The sequence below is a fragment of the Heteronotia binoei genome, chromosome 2, assembly GCF_032191835.1.
Source record: "Heteronotia binoei isolate CCM8104 ecotype False Entrance Well chromosome 2, APGP_CSIRO_Hbin_v1, whole genome shotgun sequence".
Taxonomy (NCBI): Eukaryota; Metazoa; Chordata; class Lepidosauria; order Squamata; family Gekkonidae; genus Heteronotia; species Heteronotia binoei.
This window is the reverse complement of record NC_083224.1, coordinates 131,848,520-131,871,078: the sequence shown is the minus strand read 5'-3', so window position 1 is coordinate 131,871,078 and position 22,559 is coordinate 131,848,520. Positions and strand designations below refer to the sequence as shown.

The window sequence follows — 22,559 nt, the reverse complement described above, 5'->3', positions numbered from 1 at the left end:
TGCTGACACCACCATGCTTGCCCTTGTTGCCTCCAGCTCCCCCACCTAGGTGCATGCTAAGGTAAGCCCCTGTGTGGGAGCAGGGCAGGAAGCCGGGGAGGAGGGCTGAGGCCTAGGGTGCCGAAAACCCTGGCACCGGGTGTACATATGGCAGCCTCTGAAATGTAGCTTATCCTTGTGTCATCAAGAAAATATTCTCCCTGGACCAAGTGGGAAGAGTTGTAGTCCTGCTCTGGTTTCCTACCATATGTTCTGGGACCTCTCACTTTGAACAAACAGTGCAGGAAGAAGCACTGAGAAGCTCCCACACTGACTGAATTATATTAGAACCCACTCTTAGAGAAATAAGACACTAATTGCCCTCCAAGCTGCCAATAATTCAAAAGCCCAGTGATAGGCCTCTTCCTCCAGGTAGAGATTACTAGAGATGACTGTTTTCTTAAGAACTGCAAGTAACATGAAACACAGCTATCTATGGTGCTTATACTCATTCTTGCTATTGTGAGTGGTAAACATGTATTACAGTCTTTTCTAATGCTTTAAAAACCTGCAGTATCTGTTCAGCCACAGTCAACAAGGGGACAAACTAAATGACTGTTTATCTGTTGTAAGTGATGGATCTTTCGTATCACTTTCAAGTCTTAAAAACTATAGCTTATCTCCAGCAACAGAGAATAATGAGGACTTTGGATCTCAGGTTCCATTCCTGATGGGCTAGCCTTTGTTTCAATTTTTAATTGTACTTACTGGTTCCCTTTCACATAGAACAGCTTAGGTTACAACTGGACATATCAGCTTGAGAAAACTGTGGGACTTATCTTGCAACAGGATCTTTTTTTTTAAGCAATCAGCCAGCCATCAAACTTGCTCAGAACTATGCATTCACATCTCTCGATCACCACAGGTTATGTTGTTACCTCAATATTGCATAGACATTCTTCTAATTTGGCGACCACTTCAGAAAATTCTGGTCTTCCCTGAAAATACAACACCATAACAATATGAATGCAGTGCAAATTAAGAACATTTGGATTGCAAAGAAAGAGAAAAAAGTTGCTGTGCCTTTTAAAAACTGTTAGTCACATATTTACAATTTCTATCAGATAGTGAAAAACAGCTTGCCTATACAGCTGTGATGGGTAAGCTGTTTTGTATGCTTTCATACCATTTCAGTGTTCTTTGTCCCTTCTTTTTCCATCATCTTTTGTAAAGCATCATCTGGACCTTCTCATATGCTGTAATAACTATAATTTTAAATCTGAGAGAATGAATATCTCAATGAAACCCAAGTGTAGTAAGTACTTGTGTTCATGTATGATTTAAAGGGGCACATAATGTGCCTGTAAGAGGTTTCCTAGCTCCAGTGAAATACTTTAAAAGCATTATTTAGGGAGAGTAAGGAGAGGCATTTTTCCCCTTCCACCCAAACAATTTCTTTGTGCAGACCATGTGTGGCTATTTCTTAGGAGCTCACTGTTCTACACACTGAGTATTGTTATAAATTATTAAATAGACTTGCATACTAGGTATGTGTGGCAAAGGTACAAAACCCTTTTCTTAAAAATCAGGTGACCTGTGTTGATAAAACAGCTGTTGTTTGTATGAATACAGAAAAAAATGATAGAAGTTATTTTATGCAAGGGTCAAGGATATTAATGACAGAGCTGAGTTTGCAGGTGACAGCAAATTGTTCAAGACAGTGAGAACCAAAGTGGACCACAAAGGGCTCCAGATCTCTGTAAATTGGAAGAATGGGATACAAATGAAGTTCAACATAAGTAAGTATACCTTGATGTACATTTCAACACAAAAAGTACCTAACTTCATATATACACTGATCCCATATATATAAAAGTTGTTTCATCTTGGCAAAACCAAGCTCCCTCATTAGTTGGAACTGCGCTGCATCAACCTTTGATCCATCAAACCATCAATCAAGAGTACTTGTGTGCCATTGGTTGAGTCCACTCCTCTTTTCCACCTGACTGGTTGTTCTAGCCAGCCAAGCTGATTCCATTAGTACAAGGCAACTAACCTTGGTTCTGGCAGTTACTAGCTCTCCCTACTCTCGCATTGGCTGAGCCACCTGTCACACTGCTTTGCAGAGGAGAGAAAGAAACCCTCCTTTGATTGGCTGAGGGAGGGAGGAGGGAGGAAATAGTCAGAGAAAGCTTCGATTGGCTGAGGGAGGTGAAGGGAAATAGCCAGAGAAAACCTTCCCTTGATTGTCTGAGAGCTCCTTCCTATCCTCCTCTGGAAGGGAAACAGTCATAGATGGGGGCGGGGAATGGGGTCTCCTGGCAGTAGACCAGATACAGAGGAGGAGGGAGGAAGGGAAAGCAAGTCAGAGAGAGAGAGTTTGTAATCCTGTGCTTAAGATCAACAACATTATCAGGGAGAGACTGTTGGTCTAAAGGCCTCTGAGGGAGAACTCATTGAGGCCGGTGCTGATGAGGGCTGCCAGTTCCAGGTTGGTGGGAAATTCCTGGAGATTCTGTGGTGGAGTTTGAGGAGGGCATAGAAGTTAAGTCTTCAGAGTGGGGTCTGCCAGACCCAGGTTCTTGCTGTGGAAGCTGACTGGGTGATTTTGGACCAGTCACAGACTTTCAGGGTTGTTGTACAGGGTTGCTGCAACAGGGTTGTTGCACAGATCAAAGTGGGGAGAGGAGAACGATGTAAGCTGCTTTGGTCCCCCGCACTGTGGAGAAAGACTGTTTTTTCCTGAGTAGAGGCTGCAGGGAGGGGGGAGGTGATGGCAAGCTGAAGTCAGATGGGCAAATAAAGGGAAGGAGATAGGGTTGCCAACTGAGGTTAGGAAATTCCTGGAGTTTTAAGGGGTGGAGCCTGGAGAGGGTGGGTTTTGAGGAGGGGTAGGACCTCAGACAGGTACAACACCATACACCAGTCATTTCTTTCTGGGGAACCACTGTTGCCAATCTCCAGGTGGAAATCTCTCAGAATTACAATTGCTCCCCAGATGGCAGATATCAGCTCCCCTTGAGATGGGGAGGACTGAATGCCTTCACTTGGGTGGGTGGGAAGACAGCAAGGATGGGGGTGGGGCATTCACCTAGAGCTTCTTTCTAGAGCCCGTTGTATTTTTCTTTACAACAGACCTTATTCTTAGTGGGGTATAAATTGACAGGAACGAGGAGAGAGAGCTTAGAGTCATTGTCAGTAGGTGAATGAAAACATTAATTCAGTGTGGGATAATGATAGATTATAAGGAGGGTTTTTTTTTTTTAAATTCTTATATAAATCTATGGTGTTGCCATGACAGAACTAGCAAAGTTCCAGGAACCAAAATGATCAAGGAATTGGTGTACTTTCTTTATTAGGAAAAGCAATGTTTTGTGACTTTTTAGTTCAGAAAAAAAATGATTAAAGGGTTGGGGGGGGCATCATAGAGGTTTATAAAATTATGCATAGTGTGGACAAAGTAGATAGAGAGAATTTTTTTACCCATTCTCTTAACACTAGAACTTGGAGTCATCTAATTAAATTGATCGGCAGCAAATTCAGGACAGACAAAAGAAAATGCTTCTTCACACAATGGATAATTAACATAGCATTTGCTGCCTCAAGATGTGATGATGGTAATTGGCTAAGGTAGCTTTGAAAGGACATTGGGCATAGGTCTATCAATGGCTATTAGTCATGTTGTTTATATGGGACTTTCATATTCAAAGGCACAAGTACCAGTAGCTGGGGGCAAAAATAAATAAATAAATGAAAATTGAGAGAACTGTTGACCTTTGTGCCCTGTTTATGAGATTATCAGAATTATGTGACTGACAACTGTTGGAAACAAGAGCTGGGACAAGGGAGACTTTTGATTTGATCCAGCAGAGCTCTTTGTATGTCCTCAAAATACAGTCTCATCCAAAACCTAACTTGCATGACAAATGTATGACTAGTGTCTCCTATCTGATTTATCCCATTATCCAAATTATTGTTCTACTGAAGTTTCTAAAAATGAGAATACATCCATTGATCAATAGTATTAGCACATATTCAAATATATTTCTAAACCATAGATTCCACTCTTTTTCAGTTCCTGAATTTTTAATTCAGTTTTTTTAAAAAAATCTGTCATCTTTGATTTGTAAATGTTGCTTGCTTCAGTGTTCAATATATAGACAGGTTGCATGCGGTTGATTCAAATCTATTAAAAGCTCTCAAAGTAGGAAATGTGACTGGTGCCTTTCCAAAATTTGATCCTGCTTTTCACACGTATTGTATTTTGTATTTTTTTTTATTTATTAGAAATATACATTTTAAAATCTGAAAACTAAAAAACTGAAAATTAAACTTACGTTGACACTCATAGAATTTGCCAATATTATTTTAAAGTGTATGTCTTTCAAAAGTTACATGACCACTGCTTAAGTTTATTTAATGCTGTATAGTAATTAAGCCATGAATAAAAATAATGCCAATGCCAAGATATATATGACTTTTATGCTTCCCTTTTTAGGTACGTTGTTCATTCTGCTTGCTATGATGATTCAGCTAATAGCACCATGTCCCTCTTCATGTGTGGTGTGCTCTGAAGAGATTACTCTGTGTCAAGGATTAACGTATATACTAGGTAACTAAGTAAGACACTTTAAGAGAACTGATATTTATTCTGTACTGTAAGCTCACACAGCACTGCCGTAATTGTATCGACTGCTCCTCATTCCTGCTGCTGAGAGGTAAACTTTCAGAGAGCTAGCGTTTCACATTTTCACTGGAGAGTGATAGCATTGCTTCATTCCTCTTTGCCTAGAGGCCTTATCCAAACTATTTGGAGGCCTTCAGAGGTAATTGAAAACCTTTGTTACCCAGAAAGAGCCATTCACTCAGCCGAACACTTTAAGAAAAACAAAATAGATCATTTTAATAAGTTTTGTCCACATTTTGTGCAAAGTTCAAGCTGTCTGCTGGCTGAATGAGCTATCAATCGCCTTCTAACCCTGCCAAAGAATCTTTTGGCATTAGCAAGATTAAGTGATGTACCATTGATACAGATTAGTATCATAAAGTGCATTATAATTCTAAAACAATGCGGGTTCCCCCCACCTTGCTTGCTGAAGTCATCAATTTAATAAGACATCTGATTAACAAATTTAAAGCAGCAGAACAAGATTTGAATTCAGTGGCACTTTAAAGACCAACAATGTTTTATTCAAGGTATAAGCTTTCATGTGCAAGCCCACTTCCTCAGATACAGTGAAACAAAATTTCTTCAGCCATTACATGCAGGGGATGGGAGGGGGTTGGTTGTCAGGAAGGGCTAGTTAGAATCAAGATGCATAAGAACTGGATGATAACAGCTGCGATTGAGTTAAAGCAACATCTGTGAATGGCAGTAAATTATTATCAAAATGCAAAAGTTAACAAGCAGATGTGAAAATGAAGTTTGAGTCCAGTGACATCTTCATGACAAATAAAGTTCAATACTGGGTACAAGCAAAAACTGAGAGACTTAACATGTCCACATGTATATACCAGATTCATTGAAACAGATTTCCTGAAATATTACATATAGGTGGTGGTGGGGATTTAGTTGCCAGGAAGAGCTAATTAGAGTCAAGATGTCTATGTAACTGAGTGATAAATACAGGTCTCAAAGGAGGAGTTTGTTGCTTCCAAACCAGGGCAATTGCGAATTTAGCTGCTATGAACATGTGTGAAACTAGTTCTTCTGTGTGGTCAGGAGCACGTGAGGCGCCTACAAGGTTCAGAAGAGCGTACTCTGGCGTGAATGGTGAAGAGTATGAGGTGAGGGCATGCACTTCTTGGTAAATTAGCCTCCAAAAGCTTTGTATGACGGGGCAGAGCCACCAGGAGTGGAAAAATGTGCCTCTCTGGCTGCAGTTCTTAAAACAAAGAGGTGAAGTAGAGGAAGAGTGTGATAATTGTGCTGGAGTCATATACCAGCGTGTGAGAACTTTAATGGCTTGAAGTTGCACATTTAGTGCCTTCGTTTTATATATGGAGGAGCCCCAAATAACCTGCCACTGCTCCTTAGTTAGCTCAGTGCCCAGATCTCGATGCCAGGCCCCTTGATAGGAGTGCGGTTTTGTGTCAACGGAGTGGAGTAACAGTTTGTAAATTTTCGATATCAGTTCCTTAATAGGGGCTTCGTCACTATACAAATATTTCTCAAACTCCCCAAGATGAATCCGAAAGGAAGGGCTAAAGTGATGAGTGTCTAATAAATGCTTAAGCTGCAGGTACTCAAACCAGGGAAGTCGAATTTCAGAGTTTGCCTCCAAGGTCACTTTATCTTTCAGAACCCTGTTGGAGAGGACATCAGCAAAGCGGGTCAGCCGCAACTGTTTCCATGATGTGAAAGAGTGTTTATTCAAACCTGGAGTAAACCAGGGTTGACTGACAAATGTGGCTACGGCAAATTGGCTTACAGATAATAATGTAATGGTTGAGAAAATTCTGTTTCACTATATTGGAGAAAGTGTGCTTGCACACAACAGCTTATACCTTGAATAAAACTTCATTGGACTTAAAGGTGCTGCTGGACTCAAACTTTGCTCTGCTTCTTCAATTCAACAAGGCTACCCACCTAAATGTCAAGCAGATTGTGGTTCATATGCTGATTCTTGTGGTTCATATGCTGATTCTTACAAAAAAATCCCTATCAGCAGGGATAAAACAAAACAAAATTTCTAGCCTAATAGTTGCTAAAAATAAAAATACTAGATACAACTACACTAGGTTCATAAAGCTCTCCACCAGCCATTCTGGCATACCTTGAACTTTTTTTGCATATGAAAATCTAAAGAGGAAAAAATAAAATGTGCTTCTGTGGTTCCTTACCCATACTATGGAGATACCAGTGGAAGTGTTATTACTCACAAAACCTTTGTAGACCTGGCTTTACTTTAAGCTTAAGGCTAGATGCTGGCAATAAATGGGTGCATGAAGCAACCAAACTGACATGGTATTGGATGAACAGAAGCTTCAGGAAGGTCTTTAGTCATATAAGCAGATATTTTAAAAAGGACATTATCACAACTACTTTGCAAAGTTTGATGAATAGATACTGCAGTGAAAATACAAACACATTATTAATATAGTTCATCCCACCCAGGTCATAAAGTCCATCAAGCCTTTATTTATTTATTTATTTATTATTGAATTTTTATTCTACCCTCTGCTCGGGGCGGATCACAACAAAACAGAGTCAAAGACTCCTTACAATAAATGACATTAGATTGAAATCAGGTAGCATGCATTCCAGATAACACACGTTGGTTTGTATAGCAAAACTATGCAGTCATATTTGGCTTTCCTCATCACAACTTGTGAATATATTACAACTGCATGAATGATAGATGGCCATCTAGTGTTAAGCCTCTGTTGTAAGGCAGCAAACTTTTGTAGTGAAACTGGCAAGAAGCATTTTTATTGATTTATTTAATTGCATTTTAACCACCCTCCCTTGCCAAAGAAAGGCTCAGGGCTGTGTACAACATAGTAATTCATACAGGAGTAAAAATGTAAAACTAACAAAACCACAGTTTTTGTAAAAGATAGGGTTAAGGATTACAGTGGTGTTACTTCCTCATGGGAAAAACAGGGATGGGTGGGAGTGCCAGTAGGATGCAACCATTACTGTCCTCAGTCAAATGCCCGGTGAAACTTCACTGCCTTTCAAGCTCTGTGGGACTGTAATAAGTCCAGCAGGACATGATGCTATTTGGCAGAGCGTTCCATCAGATGGAGCCAGGGCAGAGACTGCCTAGGCACTAGTCGAGGGCAGCTGAACCACCAGTAGATTCTCATCTACCAAGTATTATGCTCTTCTGGAGGAATAAGGAGATGCAGTCCCAAAGGTATGTGGTTCCCAGACTGTTAAGAGCCTTGAAGGTCAACACAGAACCTTGAACCTGATCCAGTACTCCACTAGAAGCCACTGCAGCTCATGTAGCAACAGATGGATATGTGCTGTATCCGGAGTCCCAGTGAGGACCTGTGCAGCTGCATTCTGTACCAGTTGGAGTTTTGGGGCCAGTCTCAAGGGTAGAGCCATGTAGCGTGAGTTATAGTAGTCTAATCTGGAGGTGACTGTTGCGTGGATTACTGTGACTACGTCTGGATGAAACAGGTAGGAACCCAGTTGCCTGATCTGGTGCAGCTGAAAACAAGCCAGTCTGGTAACATTTGTGATTTGGGCCTCTATTGATTAAGAAGGCATCCAGGATCTTAATGGTTTGTGTCAGTATTAAAAGCACACCTTCAAGATCCAGGAGTTGGCATCCCAAGCCTGAATCTCCACTCCCCAGTCAGAGACCCTTGGTCTTAGAAGGATTCAATCTAAGCCAGCTCTGTTTCAACCATCCCACCACAGCCTCCAGCCCCTCAGCTAGGTTTGCCTGGGTCACTGGGTGGTCTCTAGCTGACCATCAACAGATAAAGCTGGGTGTCATCAGCATTCTGGTGACATCCCAGCCCAAAACGTTGCACCAGTTGGGTGAGGGGGAGCATGTAGATGTTAAATAACATCAGGGAGAGGGTTGCCCCCTGGGGAACCCCACATACTAAGGGGTACCTAGGGGACACCCTGTCTCCCAGTGCCACCTTCTGTTCCTGACCTTGAAAAAATGAGTGTTAGCTAGGTGGTGGGTCAAAAAGTCATGGTCGACCATGTTGAAAGCTGATGTCAGTTGTAATAATAACAGCAGTGCTGATCTGCCTTGGTCCAACTGCCAATGGAACTCATCTGTGAGGGTGACCAGTGCTGTCTCCATCCTGTGGCTGGGATGGAAGCCAGACTGGAATGGGTCCAGGGCCAGTGTATCCTCCAGAAAACTGAAGCTACTCTGCAAACACTGTCTCAATTACTCAGAAATGAGAGATTCAAAACTGAGCAGAAATTGGAAGGATCTAAAGGATTCTAAGTTGGCATATGACCACAGCCTCCTTTAGTCCTTCTGGACAGACTCCTGAATCCAGGGATAAATTGATAATATCTACCAGTGGACCCCATATCCCCTCACTGCCATTTTTCAGTAGCCACAAGGGGCACAAGTCCAGGGGGCAAGTGGTTGGCCTAACAGCACCCAGGATCCTGTCAATATCAGTCTGGGACAGAAGCTATCAAGTGCTGAGTCCAAGATGGCCAAGGGGCCTCCAGTTCACTTACTACATCAGCTTTAACTGGGAGGTCATGGTGAAGCAACAAGACTCTCTCTGTGAAAAAGCTTGAAAATGCCTCACAGCTAATGGCAAAATTCCTAGTAGTTTAAGTTCTCTCTATGAGAGATGTTAAGGATCTGATTACCCTAAACAATTGTGCTGGGCAAGAGCTAGCAGATGTGATGGAGGCTGTTTAGAACTCCTTCTTAACAGCCTTCACCACCACCTCATCGGACTTCATAACTGTCCTATAAGATGCTCTTGCAGCTTCATTGTGAGTTCATACGCCAAACTTGCTCTAATCATCTAAGTCCCCGTTTCATTCCCCTGAGTTCCAAAGAACACCGGGGGGATGATATTGACTGGGAGCAAAGAGGACACTGGGGTGGGGGGAATCTCAATGATGACTTCAGACAGACAGGAATTCCAGTCCTCTATCAGCTCATCCAGTGAATCACCAGGAGGCATCAGATCCCACAGAGTATTCTGAAACCCAAATTTATGATTATCTCTGTGGGTGAGCATAAATGTTGAGACAGGAGGAGGGTGGAAAGCATACTTATTATAAGTATATTTATCATAACACCTTCCATAGGTTCTTTCTGCCTAAATCATACTGGCCATAACCAGGACTGGCGCATAGGATTGGCCAAGTAGGTGGCCATCTTGTGCACCACTTGGCCTAGGTACACCATGAGGTGCCCCCTCTCCCCGGGCCCGCTGCCCTTCATCTCCCCCCACTGTTATCCGTCCCCCTATGCGTCTGCTACCACCCGCCTCCCCACGCCCACTGCCATCTGCCATCCCATGCCCGCTTCCCCGCGCAGCCTGGCCTTCCCTGTCCCGCTCCCTGTGCAGCCTGGCCCACCTCTGCTTCAAAGGGATCCAGCTGGTTCCGTTTGAAACAGGGGACGGCTGGACCGGGCTGAGCACTCATGCACAAGCGCACATGAGAAGAGACGGGGGGCAGGGGAACAGACTTCGGCCTAAGGGCACCAGAACCCCTAGCGCCAGGCCTGGCCATAACAACTACTAGTTCAAAATAACTTTGCACGTCCAAAGCATTCTGGCTGAATGGCATCCATGGAACTTGCTTTCATATTATCCAATGAGACAAAGGCAGTGACCAAGGCTAGCTGTCTGGCTGGATAGATCCTGGGCTTGTTTGTTTTATCACTGGCAAGTTGAATAGATCTGCTTGTATAAAATGCAGTCAAATGCATGTACTTCATGAGAGTGATTTCAGATGGAATCAACAGAATATAATTGAAATGTTTCACTGGAGCCTACTATGTAGGGTTCCCAGGTCTGACTCAAGAAGTATCTGGGGACTTTGGGGTTGGAGCCAGGAGCAAGGTTGTGACATGCACAATTGAACTCCAAAAGGAATTCTGGCCATCACATTTAAAGGGACCGTGTACCTTTTAAATGCCTTCTCTCCATTTGGAAATAATGAAGATGAAGGGTTGGCTGCTATTGTTCTACTGGGTAATGGACCAGAGTTGTCCACTGTGAAGGTGACAAACAGTACGGACTGTCTGCCAGAGTCTCGAGGCGGCAGGAGGAAGGTGGCGGGCCTAGCTTGCCTGGGAAATTATAGATGTTTGTATGCAAATGCTAGAAGTGTTCAAAGTAAAATTGGTGAATTGGAATGTTTAGTGTTGGGAGAAAACATAGACATTGTGGGAATTTCAGAAACTTGATGGAATGAGGAGAATCAGTGGGACACGGTGATTCCTGGATACAAGTTATATCGGAAGGATAGGGAGGGAAGGGTTGGAGGTGGGGTGGCTCTGTATGTCAGAGAGGATATACGGTCCAGTAAGACTGAGGTCAGAGAATTAGATTCACTTTTAGAAATGCTTTGGGTTGAAATAGAGGGCCCAAACGGAAATTTAACTATGGGAGTTTGTTATTGCCCACCAAATCAAAAGAGAGAGGGTGATTATAATATGATGGAAGGCTTAAAGATAGCGGCTAAACGGACTTCCGGGGAGGAAAATGGCGAGCTGAGTTGTCTCTCGTAACGGGAGCAAGCTGAAGGTCTTGTTCGGGGTAGTGGAGGGCAAACCAAAGCCCACTGCCTACCTTTCTCAGTGAGAGAAAGGTCCAAGACTTGCACTAAAAACTTTAGAAGAGATTTACCTTGGCTGAAAAGGAGCTTTGGAGAAGGGTCCTTTGAGGCTTTGAGGAGTCTCAGAAGTTTGCAAAATTATCGTCTGCAAGATCTCTCAGAGCCATGGATTTGGCATAAGCTCGTCACGATCCTAACCTTCTGGGACATTTTTAAACAACTAAAGTCTTGGAAGACCAGTGGAACTTGGATAAATAGAGGAAAAAAGGTACAGAAACTCTTCTTTCACTCCGGAGCTATTTACAGACTAAAGAGACGTTTTAAAGGTGGAAATAAGGGGAAAATATAAAACTTGCAAGTAGAAGAAGGGAAGGGTGAAGTTTGGACTATTTTGACATAAAAGACAGTGTTAAAAACTGCTAAAAATTGAAGAGAAATCATTGTTGTGTCTACTTACGATTTGTGGAATGTAAACAACCATACTGCGCAGGAATATACTGGAACAGTCCTTTAACTCTACTGAGCAAGACAGGAAGTGCGTCAAGCAATCTATAAGGTTGAAGGTGACAGAGACAGGAAGCAGTAAAGAAAAAAGCCTACTCTACATCATAGAGAAACATCGGCAGCCATTGCTGGGAGGTCCAATTTAAAACATCGTTTTAAAAAGATTTGGGACTTTAAAAAGTGACAGAAACGACAGGGAAAAGGGTAAGAAGATAAGAACTATTGACTACATTATTGGTGGGCTCCTGGGGTGATTTTAAAAGGGGAAAAAAAATCTTTAAAAGGAGAAAAAATCGCGGCCGCCATTTTGGATTTTTTAAAGACTTTTTTGTTAAATATCTTTGCTTTGGGGGCTCAGAAACCAGCGAAATTGGGCTTGCTGGAAAGGGCAAGCCCTGCTCTATTGAACCTGACTGTCAGATTTTAAATTGGTGAGGTCAAAAATTTCGTCATTTTTTTAAAGGGGAAAAATTCTTCAAAAATTTATATCTGGGCCTGGGAAGCTCAGAAGAAAACAGAACAAAGTTTAATTGAGAGAGAAAATTTAGACCTTCTGAACTTGGTAGTCAAACTTGCAAATTGTGCGACGGAAATTTTTGGTATTTTAATTGCATCCCCCTTGCTCTTTGCTTAAATGTCAGAGCCCAGGCAGCTCCGAACAAGAGCCCTTTCATTAGATAAAATGCAAGACCAAATGGAGGCTATGGAAGCCAGGATTATGAAAGGAGTTAAGAAAATGATGGAAGAGTTGAAGGAAGAACTTACTACAGTGATTAAAAAAGAAGTGGATGACCTCAAAAACCAAATTGGGAAAATAGACAAGAAAGTACAGGAGGTGGAGGAGAAAGTTAAAATACATGATACCACCTTGCTGAAAGTACAAGAAAAAGTGACGATTCACGACTGCAAATTAATGGAAAATCAGCTACGTTTGAGAGGAGTACCTGAGGAAGAGAATGATGATTTGAAAGGATATATAACAAACATAATCGCAGAATTCTTAGAAGAAGACCCTGATAAGACTAAAAGCATGTATGATCACATGTATAGAGTCAACTCGCTATATGCCAAAAAAAATAACTTACCAAGAGATGTGGTTGTAAGATTCATGACAAAGGAAATGGTGGGAAGGATTATGAAGAGAAACTTTGAACAATCATTGATAGTAAGAGGTAGCAGAGTGAGAATTATGAAGGAGCTACCGAAAGAAGTGATAAATGACAGGAGAACATATAAAAAGTTGACAGAAAAATTGAAAGACAATGGCACAAGGTATAGATGGATAATCCCCGAGGGTGTGAGCTTTGAACTTCAGGGGAAGAGAGTCACGATCACAAATGCCCGAGAACTGAGGAGATTTTTTGAAGAAAATAAAGAATTTGCACCATGATGGATTACAAACTATTGTCTTGGAATGTTAATGGACTAAATTCACCACAAAAAAGAAGGGCAACCTTTCATTGGATTAAAAAGCAAAATTGTAATATAATTTGTTTGCAAGAAGTCCACATTAAACAAAAGGATTATAAATTTTTATGGAACAAACAATTGGGAAGGGAATTTTTTTCGTTAGCTGACCAGAAAAAAAGGGGAGTAGTTTTTTATATTAAACAAGACCTGGAGCCAAAATTGGTATTTAAAGATAAGGATGGAAGATTTGTAGCAGTGGAAATAACATTAAATGGGAAAAAAACGCTGTTATTGGGACTATATGCACCTAATGGTGCAAAAGATGTTTTTTTTAAAGACATTACACAACAACTAGATGAGTTGACCTACGATCAAATACTCTTAATGGGAGATTTTAATGGAACAGTTGAGAACTCATTGGATAGATCCGGAGGGAAAAAAAATAGTGGAAAAGAAGGAAAATTGCCAAAGTCTTTTTTTGAATTAGTAAAACAGGAAAATTTGGAGGACATATGGAGAAAGTTTAACCCTGAAGTGCGGGACTATACTTTTTTTTCTGCAAGACATAAGACATTTTCTAGAATTGACATGCTATGGGGAACCAGAGATTTAGGCCTCATAACAAGAAAGATAGAGATTTTGCCTAAAATTGGCACTGACCATAACCCAATAATGTGGATTACAAAACTGTCCAAAAGATTGAGAAGATGGAGATTGAATGAAGACTTGCTACAGAACAAAGAAACAGTGACTTTCCTAGGAAAAGAAACTAAAGAATTTTTCCAAGTGAATGATAAAGAAGATATCGATTTTCAGACGGTCTGGGATGCTTATAAAGCAGTAATGAGAGGGTTGCTGATTACTTTGAACAATAAAGATAAAAGGGAAAAAGAAAAACAACTACTGGATATTCAAAATGAAATAAAGAAAAAAGAAGGAGAGCTGAGGAAAAGACCAGGGAAAAAGAAAATTCTAAGGGAAATTTCAATATTGCAAACTCAACTAAGACATTTATTAAACAAAGAAGTAGAATGGAACTTGAAAAGGCTCCAGCAAAAATCGTTTGAAGGAGCAAATAAGACGGGGAAATACTTGGCGTGGCAGCTGAAAAAAAAGAGGGAAAATAAAATAATTAATAGAATTGTGATAGATGAAAGAGACGTAGTTACTCAAGAGGGAATAAAAAGAGAATTTTTTAAGTATTATGCCAAGCTGTTTAAAGGTGCTGAAGTAAAGAGAAAAAAGATAGATGAATATCTACAGAAAATAAAAATTGAGCCATTAACTGAGAATATGAGAAAAATTTTGAATGACCCAATTGAAAAAATAGAAATTGAGGCAGCAATCAACGTGATGAAAAATGATAAAGCTCCCGGGCCAGACGGTTATACAGCCAAGTATTTTAAAATGTTTAAAGATGAATTAATACCAAAATTACAGAAGCTGATGAATGCAATAAGAGTCAAAGGGAAGGTACCAAATACATGGAAAGAAGCTGTTATTTCTTTGATACCTAAAGAAGAAAGAGATGTTACAAATGTGAAAAATTACAGACCAATTTCACTTTTGAACAATGATTATAAAATATTTACAAGAATTCTGGCAGAACGTCTTAAGCAATATTTGATAAATTTTATAAAAGAGGACCAAGCCGGTTTTCTTCCCAAAAGACAAATAAGAGACAATATTAGAACTGTTGTAAATATTGTAGAATATTATGAAAGACATCCAGAAAAGGAAGTAGCGCTATTCTTTGCGGATGCAGAAAAAGCATTTGACAATTTAAATTGGGACTTTATGTTTGCAGTGATGGAAAAAATGGAGCTTGGAGAAAGTTTTATAAGAATGATAAAGGCAATATATTCTGAACAAAGTGCAAGGCTGTGCATCAACGCAGATCTTACAGATGAAATGAAAATTAGTAAAGGTACCAGACAAGGCTGCCCGCTTTCGCCATTGCTGTTTATAATGACTCTTGAAATTTTACTAATGCAGATTCAAGAAGAAAAAGATTTAGAAGGACTACAAATAAAAGGATTTACCTATAAATACAGAGCATTTGCAGATGATATAATGTTTATAAATGAAAATCCTTTACAAGTTACACCTTTGTTGTTAATGAGAATACAAGAGTTTGGGGAGTTGGCGGGACTTTATATAAACAAAGAAAAATCAAAAATCTTATGTAAGAATATGCAGAAAAATAGACAACAAGAACTACAAAGACTAACGGGTTGTGAAGTTACCTCTAAGGTAAAATACCTAGGGGTAGAGATAACAATGAAAAATATTGATTTGTTTAAGAACAATTATGAAAAGCTATGGCGTAAAATAGAAGAAGATATGCTAAAGTGGAACAAGCTCAATTTGTCACTGTTGGGTAGAATAGCTGCAGTAAAAATGAATATTTTACCAAGGATTATGTATCTGTTTCAAACCATCCCCATTGTGAAAGATGCTAAGCAATTTGATAAATGGCGAAGAAAAATTTCGGAATTCGTGTGGGCCGGGAGGAAACCTAGAATTAAAATGAAAGTCCTGATAGATGCGAAAGAGAGAGGTGGATTCCAATTACCAGATTTGAAACTGTATCATGAAGCAATTTGTTTAGTATGGTTAAAAGAATGGATAACGTTATTAAATAAAAAACTTCTAATGTTAGAAGGCCATGGAAAAAAATTCGGCTGGCATGCATATTTGTACTATGGAAAAAAGAAGATGGACGGTCTTTTCTCTCACCATTATATAAGGAGTAGCTTATTAAATGTGTGGATAAAGTACAAGAAATATGGTGATGAGAGGAGACCTTTATGGATAGTGCCGGCTGAAGTGATAAAGTTAACGGCCAAAACAGTCAAGGAAAAACAACTATCATACAACCAGTTACTAAAAATACAAAGCGGGAAAATAGAATTGAAAACTGCAGAAGAACTAAACTATAAATATGATTGGTTTCAAATGCAACAAATAAAAAGTTTGATGGAGAATGATATCAAAGCTGAAGGAATAAGGAAAGAACAAACAGAAATGGAAAGAGTTCTGCTTGGAGATAATGAGAAATTAATTTCAAAAGTGTACAAATTACTTTTACAATGGGCTACAGAAGATGAAGTAGTGAAATCTCAAATGATAAAATGGGCAATTAATGTAAATAAAGAAATAAAGATGGAATCTTGGGAATATCTGTGGAAAAATTCCATGAAACTCGCAACATGTCATAGTATTAAAGAGAACTGTTTTAAGATGATGTATAGATGGTATATGACTCCAAAAAAATTAGCAAAGATGAACAATAAGATGCCAGATAGGTGCTGGAAATGTAAAAAGCATGAAGGTTCTTTCTACCATATGTGGTGGACTTGTGAAAGAGCTAAAATGTTTTGGCAAATGATTCAACAAGAGATATCTAAGATCCTGGGATATGAATTCAATAAAGAGGCAGAGACTTTTCTGCTGGGATTACAAATGGAAAAATTTCCAAAAGAAGATAGAACATTAATATGGTACTTGCTCTCAGCTGCTAGGACATTGTATGCGCAGTTGTGGAAGCAAGAAAAAATACCAGAAAAATGGGACTGGATTATGAAAGTTATGTCATGGAGTGAAATGGACAAATTAACAAGAAAATTAAGAGACTGTGATTTAGAACTTTTTAACCAAGAGTGGAAGAAATTCAGAAGATATGTAGAGAAAGAGTGGAAAATAAAAGGACATTGGACAATTTTTGAGGATTAAGATTTTTAAGATAACAATACAATTCTTGAAGGGGGTTCTTCTTCCCTATGTTTCTTTTTTGTTTCGTTTTTTTTTCTTGATAGTTAAGGGTACCTTTAATATCTGTTTTTTTAAAGAAAATAACACTGGCGGGGGTCAAGTAATTGGGGGAGGGGTGGGAGAAAGTAAGATGTGGGGTAGAATGATGGTCTTTTTCTTAATATATATTAAGCTTTTTATAAGTTGTAGTTATAGTTCTACTACCATATGTTACTAATAAAATTGTTTATTCACAAAGATAGCGGCTAAACGTAAATACTGTGTTGTAATAGGTGATTTTAACTACCCGCAGATTGATTGGGTCAATATGTTTTCTGGTCGAGAGAAAGAGATTGAGTTTCTTGATGCTCTCAATGACTGTGCTATGGAGCAGATGGTCTCAGAACCTATCAGGGGTGGGGTGATCCTGGATTTGGTCCTAAGTAATGCCCAAGACTTGGTGAGAGATGTAAAAGTGATTGCGCCACTTGGGAGCAGTGATCATAATGTTATTGATTTCACCGTTTGTATAAATAGGGAGTTGTCCAAAAAGACCGCCACAACCACATTTAACTTTAAAAGGGGTAAATACACTGAGATGAGGAGGCATGTGAGGAGGAAACTGAAAGGAAAGGTACATATGGTCAAAACCCTTGGGGAAGCTTGGACACTATTTAAAGCTATAATCCTAGAAACTCAGATAAAATACATACCACAAGTTAGGAAAGGCACAAACAGGCATAAGAAAAGGCCTGCATGGTTAACAAACAAAGTAATGGAAGCTGTAAAAGGTAAGAAGGACTTCTTTAAGCTGTGGAAAACCAGTCCAAGTGAGATTAGTAAAAGGGAAAACAGGCTGTGGCAAATCAAATGCAAGACTGTGATCAGGCAGGCAAAAAGGGACTATGAGCAGCATATTGCAAAAAACATAAAGACCAACAATAAAAATTTCTTCAAATATATTAGAAGTAGGAAACCAGCCAGGGAGGCAGTGGGGCCCTTGGCTGACCATGGGGTAAAAGGATTACTGAAGGAGGATAGGGAAATGGCTGAGAAGCTAGATGAATTTTTTGCCTCCATCTTCACTGTGGAAGACGAGAACTTTTTGCCCACCCCAGAACCACTAATTTTGGAAGGGGTGTTGAAAGACCTGAGTCAGATTGAGGTGACAAAAGAGGAGGTCCTACAACTGATAGACAAATTAAAAACTAATAAGTCACTGGGTCCGGATGGCATACATCCAAGAGTTCTGAAAGAACTCAAAGTTGAACTTGTGGATCTTCTAACAAAAATCTGTAATCTTTCATTGAAATCTGCCTCCGTTCCTGAGGACTGGAAGGTAGCAAATGTCACCCCATCTTTAAAAAGGGTTCCAGAGGAGATCCGGGAAATTACAGGCCAGTCAGTCTGACTTCAATACCGGGAAAGTTGGTAGAAACCATTATCAAGGACAGAATGAGTAGGCACATTGATGAACACGGGTTATTGAGGAAGACTCAGCAAGGGAAGATCTTGCCTCACTAACCTGTTACATTTCTTTGAGGGGGTGAACAAACATGTGGACAAAGGAGACCCGATAGATGTTGTTTACCTTGACTTCCAGAAAGCTTTTGATAAAGTTCCTCATCAAAGGCTCCTTAGAAAGCTTGAGAGTCATGGAGTAAAAGGACAGGTCCTCTTGTGGATCAAAAACTGGCTGAATAATAGGAAGCAGAGAGTGAGTATAAATGGGCAGTCTTCGCAGTGGAGGACGGTAAGCAGTGGGGTGCCGCAGGGCTCGGTACTGGGTCCCATGCTCTTTAACTTGTTCATAAATGATTTAGAGTTGGGAGTGAACAGTGAAGTGGCCAAGTTTGCGGATGACACTAAATTGTTCAGGGTGGTGAGAACCAGAGAGGATTGTGAGGAACTCCAAAGGAATCTGTTGAGGCTGGGTGAGTGGGCGTCAACATGGCAGATGAGGTTCAATATGGCCAAGTGCAAAGTAATGCACATTGGGGCCATGAATCCCAGCTACAAATACAAGTTGATGGGGTGTGAACTGGCAGAGACTGACCAAGAGAGAGATCTTGGGGTCGTGGAAGATAACTCACTGAAAATGTCAAGACAGTGTGCGTTTGCAATAAAAAAGTCCAATGCCATGCTGGGAATTATTAGGAAGGGAATTGCAGACAAATCAGCCAGTTTCATAATGCCCCTGTATAAATCGATGGTGCGGTCTCATTTGCAGTACTGTGTGCAGTTCTGGTCGCCGCACCTCAAAAAGGATATTATAGCATTGGAGAAAGTCCAGAAAAGGGCAACTAGAATGATTAAAGGGTTGGAGCACTTTCCCTATGAAGAAAGGTTGAAACGCTTGGGACTCTTTAGCTTGGAGAAACATCGACTGTGGGGTGACATGATAGAGGTTTACAAGATAATGCATGGGATGGAGAAAGTGGAGAAAGAAGTACTTTTCTCCCTTTCTCACAATACAAGAACTCGTGGGCATTCGATGAAATTGCTGAACAGACAGGTTAAAACGGATAAAAGGAAGTACTTCTTCACCCAAAGGGTGATTAACATGTGGAATTCACTGCCACAGGAGGTGGTGGCGGCCACAAGTATAGCCACGTTCAAGAGGGGTTTAGATAAAAATATGGAGCACAGGTCCATCAGTGGCTATTAGCCACAGTGTGTGTGTATATATAAAAATTTTTGCCACTGTGTGACACAGAGTGTTGGACTGGATGGGCCGTTGGCCTGATCCAACATGGCTTCTCTTATGTTCTTATGAAGGATAGGGGCACCTTCTTTTGGGGTGCACAGAATTGGACCCCCTGGTCCAATCTTTTTGAATCCTGGGAGGTGTTTTGAGGAGAGGCACCAGATGCTGCGCTGAAAATTTGGTGCCTCTACCACAAAAAAAATACCCCCCCCCCCGAGCATCAGATACCCATAGATTAATTCTCCATTATACCCTGTGGGAATCAGTCACTGGAGGAGAAGGAGGGGGAGGAGACTGGATTTATAAGCCACCTTTCACTTTCCAAAGGAGTCCCACAACAGCAGACACCCTGTTAGATAGATGAAGCTGAAGAAGCTCTAACAGAACTGCTCTTAAGAGGAACAGCTCTGTGAGAACTTGTAAGTGATTCAAGGTCACATCAGCAGGTGGATGTGGAGGAGTGGAGAATCAAACCTGGTTCTCCCAGATAAGCGTTCACACACTTAACCACTACACCAAACTGGTTCTAGGACATAATGGAGTGCCCAGCAGACATTTCCCTCTCCCCGCTTTCTGATAACCCTGAAGCCAGGGGATGGCCTCCAAACTGAGGGATTCCCTGCCCCGAACTGGAGATTAGCAACCCTACAACTGTGATTCAAAAACAAAATGTAAAGTGAATATTCAGGCTTCTAGAGTAACTGCAGGGCCTGGTAAGAATACTGGTTTACCCCAGACTTGTTGTAAGCATTTCCAATTACATATAAATGCATGAACCTTGAGAGTCATCTCATTTGTGTGAGTCAGAATACCAGTAACTGGTGCTGGCACCTACATACAAATAAGGCTTATTTGTGTAGTAAATGTATTTATTCCTGACATACCATGAACAAAACATTCAGAGGCAAAATAGCTTTAGCAGTGGCTATCGCTGTGTCTGTTTTAGCTATTAATGTAAAGCTAATTTGGCTGGGAGAATAGTAAGGGCCCAATGATTCAAGCCCTAACTAAAATCAATACAAATTAAGCTTCCGCTTTGTAAGATTAATTCCTTGACTTTGAAACTATTCTGCATGGAAGAATTGATGCCAAATTAATTAATTTGTATAGTAACTGAAAGCTGTGTGAAAGTCAGTGGGTTCCAGGGAATAATGCATACATTTCTTGGCTTATTGTTCAACACCTGTGAGTTCTCATTCAAAGGTTGCTTCAAAAGTAGTCCAAAGCAATGATGACATGATTTTATTTCATTTCATCAGGTTATACCATGAAATATGCAATACCTAATACTTTCTCACAGTTTTAATTAAGTTTGCTACATAAGGCCATAGATTCCTAGAAAGAGTTGCTGGATGCTCACACATTAGCCAGTATTTTCTGGGCTGCATCTTGTAACCCAATCCAATATTAGGCTCTTATAAGTTTTAAAGATGCAGGAACACGATAAGACAGACACTTGTAGGCAGGGCCTTTTTTTTTTTGGAAAAAGAGGTGCCAGAACTCTCAAGAGGGAAATGAAGGAGAAACATACAGGTGCCCCTCATGAACTTTTAAACATTTTTTGAGAATTTTGTTTCCATGAAGAGGCTCTGAAACTCCATACCACTGCGTTCCCCCAGGAAAAAAACCCTGTTTATAGGATTGGAATTAAACTACATTAGAGTTTAAGCAGGAATCAGCATTACGGTTTTGACAAGAACAACTATGGCAACATAAAGTTCATCATTCAGACTACGGATCATAGGCAGGACCAGACAGGACAGGGTACAACAGTCAAGAGACTGAAATTAATATCAAGGCTAAATTGGGAAAAAGTAATGTAAAGCTAGAACAGAAACAAATATAAAAAAAGATGAGATTGGGCACACTGATCCAAAGGAGAGCAAACTAGGCTTATGTGATCCAAAGCTAACTCCACAGGGTCTACTAGTCTGCCAGCAGTTAATTTAGGCCATTTTCCCACTGAGCTTACCTCAGAGCGACGTCCCTCTTCACCGCGCAGCGTCTGCGCGGATTTCCCACCAACTGCTCCGAGGCTGCTCCGAGGAACCAGGAAGTTCTTGACCTTTTGCATCGCAAATGGAAACCGCTAAAAACCAGTTTACGTTAGCGATGCAAAAGCCGCGACTCTACTTGGTTACTCGGAGCAGCCTCGGAGCAGTTGGTGGGAAATCCGCACAGACGCTGCGTGGTGAAGAGGGACGTCGCTCCGAGGTAAGCTCAGTGGGAAAACGGCCTTAGATAATATTTTACCAGTCAACTGAAAAGCTGGCATTGATCAGCAAGTAACAGAGACTGGTCCAAAATCACCCAGTCAGCTTCCACAGCGAGAACCTGGGTCTGGCAGACCCCACTCTGAAGACTTAACTTCTATGCCCTCCTCAAACTCCACCACAGAATAATAATAATAATAATAATAATAATAATAATAATAATAATAATAATAATAATAATAATAATAATAATAATAATAATAATAATAATAGTAATAATAATAATAATAATAATAATAATAATAATAATAATAATAATAATAATAATAATAATAATAATAATAATTTTTATTTATATCCCGCCCTCCCCGCCGAGGCAGGCTCAGGGCGGCTCACAGACATGGAAAGTGCCATGAATTACAGTAAATACATTATACAATAAAATACATTAAATAAATAAATAAATTAGTTAAAACCACAACAGATAAGGTACTATAATACAAGACAGTGTATATCAGATGGCTGGATGTCATTTCAGGTTTCAATCTTGTAGGCCATTTGAAAAAAAAATAGTTTTGCATGCCCTGTGGAACTGATTATAGTCCCGCAGGGCTCAAACCTCCGCTGGTAATTGATTCCACCAATGGGGAGCCGTTACTGAGAAGGCCTGCTCTCGAGTTGTTTTCAGTTTGGCCTCCCTTGGTCCAGGGATTTTTAAGAGATTTTGGGAGATAGATCTCAGTGCTCTCTGGGG

The 22,559-nt window shown here is 40.4% G+C and overlaps 2 protein-coding genes across 3 annotated transcripts in view; one reads left to right on the top strand and one right to left on the bottom strand.

Moving 5' to 3' along the window:
• TNNI3K (TNNI3 interacting kinase) overlaps window positions 1-22,559 on the bottom strand; it is a 342,231-nt gene that overhangs the window by 28,088 nt on the left and 291,584 nt on the right. For both annotated transcript variants that reach the window (XM_060232023.1, XM_060232024.1), the window contains one exon: window positions 918-977. In XM_060232023.1, coding sequence (XP_060088006.1) covers window positions 918-977 — 60 coding nt within the window. The remainder of the gene's footprint in view (window positions 1-917; window positions 978-22,559) is intronic.
• Window positions 4,504-22,559, top strand: part of LRRC53 (leucine rich repeat containing 53) — a 41,685-nt gene continuing 23,629 nt past the window's right edge. The window contains exon 1 of the mRNA XM_060233483.1: window positions 4,504-4,591. Coding sequence (XP_060089466.1) covers window positions 4,504-4,591 — 88 coding nt within the window. The remainder of the gene's footprint in view (window positions 4,592-22,559) is intronic.